Source organism: Neolamprologus brichardi, chromosome 3, assembly GCF_056152115.1.
Source record: "Neolamprologus brichardi isolate AB-2024 chromosome 3, ASM5615211v1, whole genome shotgun sequence".
Classification (NCBI taxonomy): Eukaryota; Metazoa; Chordata; class Actinopteri; order Cichliformes; family Cichlidae; genus Neolamprologus; species Neolamprologus brichardi.
In genome coordinates this window covers 58,736,550-58,749,083 of record NC_142106.1, presented here as the reverse complement: position 1 = coordinate 58,749,083, position 12,534 = coordinate 58,736,550, and the positions used below count along the sequence as shown (strand labels likewise).

The following is a 12,534-nucleotide window of genomic DNA, read 5'->3' as shown; positions in this document are numbered from 1 at the left end:
AGAATTGGCCTCTCTTCTCATAAGACAAAGTTCGTGTGAGGTCGAGCCACATACACACACACACACACACACACATACACACACATACACACACAGTAGATAGACTCATTTATAGGTGAGAGGTTAGTCATGTTTGCTTGCAACTGCAAAATTGTCTCTGCAAAAAGAGGAACAGTTTCTTGCAGGGTGTGGGTCTGGTGTTCCAGACGAGAAGTGAAAGTCAGAAGGCTGACAGGAAGCATCTGCTGTGGAGACGGAGACAATGTTATTTTAAACTGTGTTAAAAGTCTTTGTGGTTTTGAAACCTATGTATGACCTGTATCTGATTGACGTTGAAGGGGCGTATTAAATTTAAGCCCTGATGGTATATAAAGCATCTGCTTATGCTCTGTAAGTCGGGGATCGGCGCTGTCTGCGTACGGCGGTGGTCCCCCCACGCGTGCATTAAATCATCGTTTGACTCCACCTGGCCGGATCAGTGTTGTTATTTTGAAAGTTGATTACCTCCTCTACCCCTCCTCAATATTGAACCCAACAATGACCACATGAAGCTTTCTGAAGCTTGGATTGAAAACGCTTCATTACTCAAAGCTTTCCAACACAGGCCTCTGTGCTGCCATCTGGTGGACAAACATATGAAGTGCAGCGTGAAGCTACAAATTAAACTGCTTCAGCTACGTTTATATATAACATACTATAACCTATATAACTATATGTATAGTGTATTATGTAGGTTTTAGAGCTGGGGGTAGAATTGCTGATGGCCTGATTGTTATTTATGTTCCCCATGGTTCACCAGCTCTCACACAACATCAGCACCAATGATCCACGTCCTTATAAACCTCTGAATCAGGTCCTGAAGCTGTGACGTCCTGAGTGAAGACCTCACTGATCACATGACTCTGGTCACCTGGACTCAGTGTTTCTGAAGCAGTGTGCTGGGTTTTTAAAAATACGTGGCTGCTGCCTGATGTTGGGCCCACAGAGGAAGACGACTCACTCGCTCTTCTTCACTTCCTCCTTAAACATGTGGAAGGAGAGCAAAGTGCTGCCAGACTCTTATTTCTGACAGGAACAGAAGAAACCACAGCAAACTGTTCCAGTTCTTCATCTTCATCACAATCTATTTATTTCTGATGGTGTCTTCAGTAGATACATAGATACAATATATATCACAATATTGAATGACAGAGACACGCTGTGTGAGCTTCCACAGATACACTGACGTCAGTATCCAGAGTCCTCCTGCTGCTCCCCCCTCAGAGCCCCGTGATCAGCACCAACACATTCAGTTAGAGTCCAGCTGCAGCTAGAATCAGCTCCCCTCTGTGAACAACAGCACAGCCTCAGTGTTTCACACTCAGTGAAAGGAGGAAACAGCAGAAGAACACCATGTGTGCTACGTTTCCCAGGACACACTATTTTGTGGATTTTAGAGCCTCTTACTTTTGTTGCGTCGGCGTCTCATTTCAAGCACAAGAGCAAGAAGTGGATGAAGAAATGGGGCGAGTGGGGTCAGTGTAGTGCATGTCAGCTGTGCTCACACATGCTTTCACAAAGAACATGTGTATTCATTGGCAGCATTAAGGTGCACTTTAGTCTTCATAGTAATAAAGTATTCTGACTTTATTCTTCTGAATCCTCACAGTCATGTTGCAGCTCTGCTTTGCTTTAAGAAAATGTTCTACCAGGATGTTACTTTCCTAAACGTGTTCTCCAAATGTTCCCAAAGACTTTGTTCTAAGTAGTTCTACATGATGAAACATTCACACTGAGTTTAAGAAGGACACACAAACACCATCTGTTCTTTCATCATGTGTACAAACGTGTTCAGATGTCAAATGTACCGTGAATGGATGCAAATGTGGATCGTTCCAATAAAATGAGACAGTTTTGTAAGTGGATCACAGTTTGAAGTTCATTGAAACCTATAAGAACATGTTGTTCAAACCAACTTTATCCAACAGGAAGAAGCATCAGGGGAACAGGAAACATTCAAACATGTTTACTGTAAGAACTGCACAAAGGAAGGAAACACAATCCTACACACGAGCACTTTAAAATGGACATTTAGCTTTTCAAACATCAGCTGCAATAACAACACTGTGCCCATTCTGATCAGATTAAAGATTTATAGAGATTTATCCATGTGCTGGAAAAGGGTTTGATATCAACATATATGCAGATTAGTAGGAGCATTTTCTTCATATTGATTTAGAGTTCAGTACTAGGAATATGTAGAATTAACATCTGTGTACATGACGAGTGATGAAAATTCAAATTCAGACTTTCAAAGGACGTCAGAATTGGTGTCTCTATCTGTGACTGTCCCAGAGGAACCTACCTGAGGGATTATTAAAGATCTGTCTATCTACAAAGAATTGCATTGATTCACAGTGTACAATTCTTTCTAATCTGTTAACATCTTCCTCCAAATCCTGTTTCTGCTGCATCAGAAGGGCTCAAACCTCCTGCTGTTTCTACTGGACCATCAATTCTACTTTATGATGATCTTCAAAGATAAAAACGTGAGTGTATTTGTGAACTCTGTGAAATGTGTCTGATGTTTAGTTTGAACCAATCCTGTGTCAGCTGCAGCCACATCATTGCCACGCATACAAATGGGTGCGTTCCTGTTTAGACCTGCTGGCTGTCAATGGGCTTCATTCCATTTCAGACTGCCGGTGGTCGGCTGTAAACTCAACATGGCTCCTGTGTTAGAAGAGACGATGATTTTAAATTTGCACATTGAATAGTTTCTTTCCAACACTATGGAGCTACCAGCCCAGTATATGTAGCCACAGTAGATGGAGTTATCAAGCTGACTGACAAACATCAGGACTCATGTGATCCCTACATGTGGACCTTTCACAGATGATCCAAGTGCAGATTCAACTCTGCATTACATTTGACTTCAGCTGTTACACACTTTCATTTTCTAGCTGTGTCACTTCCTGCTTTTTGGATCAGATAGTTTATCCATGTCTACAAATGTTTGCTGCATATTTGTATCATCTATATTTCCAGTCTTCATACAGCTGATATTTCCTGTGAACTCCAATCTTCCACCTGCCATCACGTTTTCAGGGTTCATTCAGTGTTGAAATGTAGGACAAACAGCAGCACATGTTCTCTAAATGTTTGCAGTCATTTTAAATGAAGCTGATACTACATGAGACATTTTCCACAGTTATTATCTTTGAACAGAGAATAATAAAGCCATCAAACATATACAGGCTGTGCAAATACAAACTTCTGTGGTGCATTTGATGACCTGCAGAGGAGAACAAGTCGGGCTTTTCAGCCCTAACACAACCTCTTTGTTCTCAATACTACAAAACCTTCAAAGGCTGATATGCAAGTTTGCATGAATCACCAACACAGTTGTGTTTGTTTCTAGTATAGTTATAAATAAGGTGATCAAATATCTGCTCACTGATTAGATCCAGTATCTATTACAGATGAACTGGATATCACAGCATGTTGTTAATCCGTCATATCAAACTAAACAGTGTTGCTGGTGTAAATATCCTCCAATAAAGTCAGATGAGGGCTTCTGTTGCCAGGTAACGATGATGTCACACTGGATCTTCTGATCTTTAGCATCGTAGCGCTCGGAGTCTGATGTTGGCTCATGTGTTGTCACCAACATGACGTTCTACTAGTCAAGGCCTCACCTTAACCCACTGATGCTGATCACACAGACCCACTAATAGAACTGTTTTATCAGCTTTATGCAGCGTCACCATTAATGTCACATTTAATCAGACACATTTACATTACAAGCCCACTACAACCATTATCAACATTTTAAATTACATTATACATCTGCACTGATTTAAAGTATTTTAACCTGATTCATTTTTTCCACCTTAACAGTTCATTCCTCAAATCAAACAAGATATTTGACCCTCAAAAAATGTACCAACAAATAATTTTGCAATAAAATATTTTTCAACTTTTACAGGTGAAATCAAACAAGTGTGTTTAAGAGTGAAACCAGAGTGGAAGCTGCTCATATAGAGTCCAACCCAGAAACCCTATTTCTCCAGGCTAAATGATGATCTTTGTGAAACACCATTTCATCTCCAGCTTTCAAGTTATCTGCTTTAAGGTTTGAGAGCTACACCAGGGACTCAAGTACTTCTGATATGAAGCTCTCTTTTTCACGGGAGCTACAGTACCCAGAGTCATACGTTTCTGTACTAACAGAAACTTAGAAGAGAGAGTTTAATAATCCACTTTTCACTGTTTCACTCTTTGGTGCTGTCGTGGATACTGTTACTGATACTGGATACTCTTTCTTTGTGATTTTTTATGTTTAAGTTGTTTTTTGTTGGTTTTTAGTTTGTTTTTTGTCTGTTTCGGAGCTGACACAGTCTCTATGGAAATGGGGTTTTGGGGATAACAGGAGGAGAGAAGAGAGTCGTGTAAGACTGCATTTCTGAGAGAAGACCTTAGTTCATGTGATGAGTCACATGATCAAAAGTGGGTCGGCAGCCTTCTTAAGGGAGAAATTCCACCAGGGCTTAAATACTCTTCACCATTTGGTCTTAGAAATGAAGAAGTGTCTCTGATGAAACCTCTTTAAGAAACCTAAAGAAGTCCAGTCCCTTCTTTTCCCAAGCTCCTCAGATTACCATGACCTGGATGACTGAGAACCTACGTAGACACTCAAATCCCCAATTCTGAAGAAAAAAACTTCTTTCAAATCTAAAATAATTCTTGAACTACTTCTAAGGGACAAAATCTAAAGAAATATCTCTATTAATGTCATTTAAAAAAATCTGTGGAAGGAATCAGATGTTCCTTTAAATTTAAATAATAATAATAAGCTTCTAGACCATCTTCATGGTTCCAGCAGTTAAAATGTTCTTGCTTGTACATTTCTGTGGACAATTTTGTAAAGGTGTGTTTATCTTGTATAGGAGACATGTTTATCTTGTCACAAAGAACAAGTTTTGTTACACCGCTATTATCGCGAAGTTTGGTCGTGATAATATAGCCTGTGAGCCCACGTTTAATAATCACACTAAGGAGTTCAGCGAGCTATCTGCAAAGGCCTGGTTAGTCTACCAGCTGTACAAGGTATTTGTCATTTGCTATAACTGTATTGTAATATTGTGAAAATTTGTAATGTATGGTGTTCTAATTATTTTATGTTTTAATTTAGAATGCGCAGGACTGTAAAGTTATTGTTCTAGGACCTCCGAAGTGGCAGGCGGCCACAAGGTAATTTTTTGTTGTTGTTAAAGCACAAGTGTTACTTATGATAGACCGAAGCGCTTAAAGCCTTTGTGTTCTGTGTTTGTAGTTTTAAATGTAGCAAAGCGCCCGTCTTGAAGAAGCCGTGCCTGTGTTGTCATTTCGGAGTTACAACCTGTAAGCCAAACCTTTTAATTCAGACAGGAAATATTGATGGGAATTGTTGGTCAACACTAAATTTGTTTCTATGGTTGAAAGATCAATGTTATTAAAATAAATTTCATCTCCAGTATTATTTATTGACTTCATTCCATCTCTATGAATATTGCAGATAGTTGCCACAAGAGGTCACATGACAGATTAGAGAAGCTAACCTGTGGGTCAAACTTTTCAGTTAAAAGTAAACTCCAATCAGCCAGAGACAAATTCACACAAAGCTTTACTGGCATGAGCAGACAAGACAGAAAACAGTCAGCTTGATGCTACATGTGGAAATATTTAGGCATAAATGTTACAGTGCAGCTCCTTCAGATTTGAGTTCAGAACTCATGCTCAGTGGTGACATCAGTGGTGACATCAGCAGTGACATCATCATACATGGATATGGCAGGCTCCTCTCCTGTAGGCAGAGTTAAGATGTTATAATGGAGGTGGATAAGAGTCTGTGTTGGTGCATATCTGAGTTTTCACCTGAGTTCCTGTTCCTGCTACAGCAGATCAACAGCATCAGGATGGTGGAGATGTAGTACAGACTTACAACCAGCAGATGGCAGAAGACTCTGAGCATAGACACAGACAGAGGAGGAGAAGGAGATGTGGGATCAGGACGAGGAGCTGAGGAAGAGCAGAACACATGGAAATTAGGACAAGTTTGTGTTTCAGTCACATTGAGGTGCTAAATACTGGAAGGTCAACACTCTACTTCAGCATGAGCTGTCACTCAATCAGAAACAGGTGTTGCTGTTAGCTTTAAATATCTGCAACAGTCAGCCTGCTATGACCTGATACCATCACCATATCAGTGTAGATTACACTGCAGCTGTAGACGCCTTCATCAGACCTTTGCACATTATAGATGGTGTGGACTGCAGAGAAGCTCTCCCTGTCAGACTCCCTGTCGATGGACCTGACTCTGTAAATGTCATAACGAGGTCTGCAGCTCAAAGTGACATTACTTCCTGCCATCACTGGCAGAGCAGGCATTTCTAGGATCACGTGATCTAAACAAGTACAGACAGACAAAGAAACACAAACTCATGAAGCTAGTGGATGATTGTACAGCAACTCTGTAACAGACTTATAAACAACATGAGCAGCAAATAAAAGCACCTGCAGCAGGTCAAAGTCTCAAATCACCACAAAAACAACAGAAAAAGACACCAAATCATCACAAAGATTCTGTACCTGATACATAGATGTTGAGCTCATCACTCTTCTGTCCTGATCTGTCCTCACACCAGTAAGATGACATCGCTTCCAGATCTGAGATGATGCATGAGGAACCATCAAACTGGCCAAAGTCTTCACCACAGCTCTTTATTTCTATGTAATTTCTTCTCTTCAGGGTCCAACCATCAGGGCTGTGAAGCCCCTCACAGGTCAGAGTCACAGACTCTCCTGAGAATAACTGAGGACGGTTTGGACTGACATTCAGAAACACTGGAGGACACACACACACACACACACACACACACACACACACACACACACCATTGCACTCAGTATCAGGGTTGCATGTAGATGAACCATTAATTGTTTCCACTGGTGTCTATTAGGGATCATGTCCTGACTTCAAAAACCTAATTATCAGTAGACTGCCAGTGGCGGGTCGTGGTCTGTGATGCTGCTGCAGGCGAGATGGATTTATTTATTTAAATATTAAATATTTAAATATTTAATATTTAGTTAAATATTATTTAAAAAATAGTTTTGCAGTACAGTTTGCCATATTTACTCAATTCAGCATGAGAGTTCAATGAAAATTTATATAGCATATAAGATAAAATAAGATAAGAAGAACTTTATTTATCCCGAGGGAAATTCTTTTGTCATACACATGCTCAATGCAGCAAGAGAGACAGAGGAACAGAGGAATAAGACATACAATATATACAATAAGAATACTAGCATACAGTAATACACTACTGTATATCCTACTGTATATCCTGTATACTAGTATACAGGATATAGAGTAGGATAGTGCAAAAAAAGCTGCAGCTTCCAAGCTCTTTAGGCTTTACAGCAAACAGTATTTTCTTCATTTTGTTTTCACTACAAATTTCTTATTTTGTAATATTGTGAAATACAGCTCTGTACCATTCAGAAACTGTTAGTAGACATCTTTTAAAATGTGAAGTTTTGTTTTTTTTACCCACTAAACATGGAAGCAACAATGGAAGCCTTGATTATAGCGTGGTTTTGTTCAATCTGTGCAAAAATGAGTTTGCATACCACCAAAGCACTTCAACGTTACGGTACCATGTAAATGCAAAACACTTTGCAGCGAGCACAGAAACTGCCGGAGCTGTTAGCGCTAGTAGTCCCAGTTTGGCAGCCCAAACCTGGACTGGCTTCAGGACCTAAATTAGTAAGTCAACATCGGACAAAATGTGCTGAAGTTAACATCAGGTGATCCAACTTTCCAACTGCTGTGCCAAAAGACTATTTCAGGTAATATTCAACAGCTTTATGACACTGAAAAAAAAAAGCAAAATTAGATGCATTACAGATAGCCCCACTAGTATGGAGGAAATACACCAGTAGCAAGTGGTAAAAATCCAAAAGCTGGCGACTGTCCTTGAGCCATGCAGGTAAATAAAACTGTTTTAACTTATTGTTACTCTTTCTTCAAAAAGCTCTTTAGTTGACAGTTATTGTGTAGATTAAAAATTACTTTCTTGAACTGTCTACTGCAGGTTTGTGACTGAGCTCCTTGCAGGTGAGACATACGTCTCATGTTCCGATGATGACTCAAAATACAGTGGCTTGCAAAAGTATTGTGAACTTTTCCACATGTTGTCACATTACAGCCACAAACATGAATCAATTTTATTGGAATTCCACGTGAAAGACCAACACAAAGTGGTGCACACGTGAGAAGTGGAACCAAAATCACACATGATTCCAAACATTTTTTACAAATATATAACTGCAAAGTGGGGTGTGCGTTAGCCCCCTGAGTCAATACTTTGTAGAACCACCTTCGCTGCAATTACAGCTGCCAGTTGTTTAGGGTATGTCTCTACCAGCTTTGCACATCCCAACGTGTAGCTACACTCAACCATCAGTGGCTCCAGATAGCTACAGTGCTCGACCCACACTTTAAGGATTTAAAGAGTCTATCAAGGAAAGAGCGAGAAGAGGTTTGGAGCAGCCTTGAGGTCCTGCTGCAGGAACAGTGTAACAATGCTACCACAAAGGAGCCAGCAAAGACAAAGAGCTTGCTCCTCTGTGATTCAGATAAGGACGCCCTGTGTAACAGGGCCCTGAGTTTGTACAGAGCAAAATCCACCAGCAGCCAGACAGACTACCGCTGCAGTGATGGTCCAGTCGAGCAGGGACCCACCCACAGCTGTCTGTCCTGGCCTGTCTGATTAGTCCTGCCACTTCTGTCCCATGTGAGAGACTGTTCTTACCTGCAGGTCACATAGTAACAAAACGAGAGCTGCCCTGAGCTCTGAAAATGTGAACAGGCTAGTTTGTCTAAATAACTGGCTGAAAGAGACAGAGACTAAATAAGCATGGAGATATTGTGAGTGCAATGGGTTTGTTAGTTTTTGCACTAAAATGATCACACTGTTTTAAAAATAATCTTGGCTAATGTTACTCAGAGTTTAAAGGTGAAGCTGGTCAAATAACCTTTCATGTTGCTGCCTTATTTTATTAAGAAGAAAAACTGCACTTTATGTTGAAAATTTATATTATTATTTAAAGACAAGACCATTTTGAAAATGTACTTAAAAAACTTACAATAGCACTTTATTTTTAAGACTGCCCAGTTTTGGCTGGGGATATTGTTTTTTTCTCTGTTTTGAATTGAAATGTAGTTTAAATGCTTTTGCCCCCCATAAATAAAAAAGGCGCGGGGGTAAACAATATTTGTGTCCATGTCTATTATTTATTCTTTCGCCCACTAAAACCTATTTAAATTTAAAAAAAACAAAAAACATTTGTGATTTTGGGGCAAATATTCCTCTGCAATTAAATGTAATTAATTGGCATTAATTGATTAAAAAGCGATGACTTTTTGCAATTGGCTCCTTGTTGTGGTCATTCTAGCTCTGTTCATATCATTAGCTGTTTCACACCTGAATAAATCCATATGGAAAAGAAATAGTAAAAACATATATGATTTACTCATGAAAGTGGACACTTTCTCATTACTTTCATATATTTTTTTACTAAGTATACAAAACATACAAGTTTCATTATATAATTTTTCAAGGGATCTTATATCTGTTTTCACTCTTGTATGCTTTTCATACAACTTTCATACAAGACAGATAAAAACTTTATAAGATTTATATATATCTTTTCCATATGGGAAATGAGTAGGTCATTAGCAAGACTGTATAAAACTTGACTGCCTGCTGAAGAATCAAATGGCTGAACTGCCACCTCAACATGCTGTCAAGTTCTATAAAGTCAACAACCTACTCATTTTTTTCAAGTGTGTGGCAGCGGGGACACATGTAAAAGTTTCAGGATATCAGCCCTTGAGGACTGGAGTTTGACACAGGGCTTTGAAGTACGACCAATTTGATAAAAAAAAAAAAACTTAGATCACACCGTTTGAGTAAAAAAAACAAACAGAAGTCTCCACAATTCTGAAAGTCTCTGTGTCATCAACAACAGACACACATTGTGCCCATATCGTGGTCTAACCAATCAGAGATAGTCAGGGGCAGGACCTTTCTGATTGACTGTGGTCCACATATTCCTGCAGGCCTACGTGCGTGTATGTTTGAAGGTGCAGGCAGATAGAGAGAGGAGAAGCCTAGGCCCGATACAAGCTGTGGATAATGAGAAAATACAAAAAGAGCGATTGATAACTTGTTCGTTAAGTTAAGGCCTGATCCGTCCAAAATTCATAGCCAGTGCTCTGACACGGAGCCATCAACCTCTCAGGTTATGTCTAATACTGGTCTGGAGACGGCATCAGATAATGAGCCACTTCTGTCTTCAATTATGTTGGAAGTGATAGCAGAGCTGAAGCTAGCGAGCTAACTTCCTGCTAACTTCTAACTCCGTTAAATTTAATAACTTCTGTTTTCATGGATGCCTGGATGTTAAACTTAATTGTTACACCTGGTAAAGCAGCAAGGCTGATCATTTTAATACAGATGAAAGAATTTAGATAGTTTTTAAATCTTTAATCTTCCATGGACTCACCTGCAGAAACTGTGAGCACAGACAGCAGCAGCATATCCACACCTGCAACAGGAGGACAGATTCATTCATATACAGTAATATTATCATAAGGTGCAGGTTCATCACACTCAAGCATTAATCAGCTCTCAGAGTTCAGCTGTAAGGAAGGAAAAAATAAGAGAACTGAGAACTTTCTGCATTTCTAATTTTAATTAGTCAACTGTTTAAGGAAGGAACAAAGTGAACAGGAAGTAAAGTTCAGCTCAACTGAAAAACTCCAGAACCTGAAATAAACTGAGGCCAGAGGCTGTTTACCCACACAGAAGAGACACACAACAGGAACACTGTGTTTCATATATGTGATTCCTTCATTAATTTTCATTATTTATTCAAAGAAGAAAAAAGCAGCTCTGTGATGATCAACGCAGTGTCACTCAGATCTCCATCAGCTCTGAATCTGAACACTAAATGAGCATGCTGTGTGTGCAACAGAGCAACAAACATTACCTGTTCTTTTATTACCTGCACACATGTGCTGGTCATAGCTGCTAGCTCACTGGGTAAGGGTGTCAGGGTTCTGTAGCTCTGTCCACCGTTTTAGGGAACACATTTCAGCTACAGGGCTTTTACAGAAGTATTATGTGTATAGATTTTTGAAATGATTACTCAAGCATAAAAACAATGATACACACAATATTTTGGTTTTTTCTAACACTACTTTATTAGGTGTGAGAGTTGTTAAGTGTGGATAATTAAATAATAGATTCATACAATAGCAAATTGTGCCTTGTTCTCAGATGGACAGTGATAGATCAGATGAGGAGATGGAAAGAGAAAGAGTGGCAATGAGTGAGTCACAGACAGACCCGTTGCTTTTTTTGTGTGACTTCAGATCAGTTGTGTTACTACAGTAAGCTAAAGAAAAAGCAACTGTAAATTCAGACACGTGAGGTTGAGCTGAAAAGAATGACACCAAGCAAGGCAGGAAAAAAAATAATTAAACAATTTGAAGGTGAAATACAGTTATATTTTGGACCTAAGAGGGCTAACCCAACAAATCATGAAAAATCAGGTCTAAATTTTTGTTCATGACAGTGCAGATTTCTGACATTTTGGGTAAATTTAAGTAACAATTTCATTTTTTCTACCAAAAAAAGTGTAAAACTTAAGTTAGACTTGTGTTTGTTAAGCAGCCACCCCATGTTGTGTAGCTTTCTGGATTTTATACTTATTGGGCTACATATTTATTTATTATTATGCTTCTGATGATTTCACAAAACCCTGTTTTTACTTTCTAGTATAGAAACCTCCGGGAGGGGGGGGGGGGGGGGGGTGGAGGTTTACAACAAAAAAAATATGACATGTACATCATGGGATGTGATGCTTTGCAGCAATTCCACCAGTAATAATAAAGATAATAATCATTATTAATCATTGACATAAATGAACAAATCCACATAGAAGTTCTGTATGTGACTCACCGAGGAGCAGAGTGACTGATGCAGGCTTCATGGTGTCTGATAAAGATTGAAGAATTACACCTCACCCCTTCGCCCAGCTTCCTCTTCCTGATTTCTTCAGTGTGAACACAGAAATAAACCTACTGCTGCTGTTTCACACCTGCTCTCTTGACTGCCTCTTTGGTAAATTTGGAGTCCACTGTAGCCATCTGAGCTCTGATTAGCTTTTAGAGAATCTAACAGGGAACTTTGACCAACCACAGCTTTGTTTGATTTTTGTTTTTGTTTTTTTCATAGAGGGCAACTTTTCTATTGGCTGCTCTACAGATACTAATGTGAGATCACATGAATTCAGCTGCTGGACAGTGTAACATGACAACAAAAAAAGACAGACTTATGAAAGAATTTAAAGAGAGGCTGAAAAGGAACAACACAACATACAACACTTTTCAGGATTAGCCAATGATGGCTTCTCCAGTGTGTTTCTAGTAGATGGTGA

General features: G+C 39.3%; 1 protein-coding gene across 1 annotated transcript; it reads right to left on the bottom strand.

Moving 5' to 3' along the window:
* Positions 1 to 5,732: 5,732 nt before the first annotated feature.
* LOC148105977 (Fc receptor-like B) lies at positions 5,733 to 12,087 on the bottom strand. Its single transcript, XM_087838028.1, has 6 exons — positions 12,057 to 12,087; positions 10,597 to 10,638; positions 6,610 to 6,864; positions 6,186 to 6,425; positions 5,896 to 6,042; positions 5,733 to 5,824 (listed from the first exon to the last, which is right to left on the bottom strand). Exons 1-6 carry the CDS (start codon positions 12,085 to 12,087, stop codon positions 5,745 to 5,747), a joined length of 795 nt encoding a protein of 264 aa, XP_087694154.1. The 3' UTR covers positions 5,733 to 5,744.
* Between the last annotated feature and the right edge of the window lie 447 nt (positions 12,088 to 12,534).

Excerpts from the sequence above, each read along its gene's own strand:
- LOC148105977 (XM_087838028.1), bottom strand. The coding sequence starts at position 12,087 with ATGAAGCCTGCATCAGTCACTCTGCTCCTCG. Across the intron at positions 6,865-10,596 it reads TGTGCTCACAGTTTCTGCAG|TGTTTCTGAATGTCAGTCCA; the intron begins GTGAGTCCATGG and ends TGTGTCCTCCAG. Across the intron at positions 6,043-6,185 it reads TCATAGCAGGCTGACTGTTG|CAGCTCCTCGTCCTGATCCC; the intron begins CAGATATTTAAA and ends TCTGCTCTTCCT.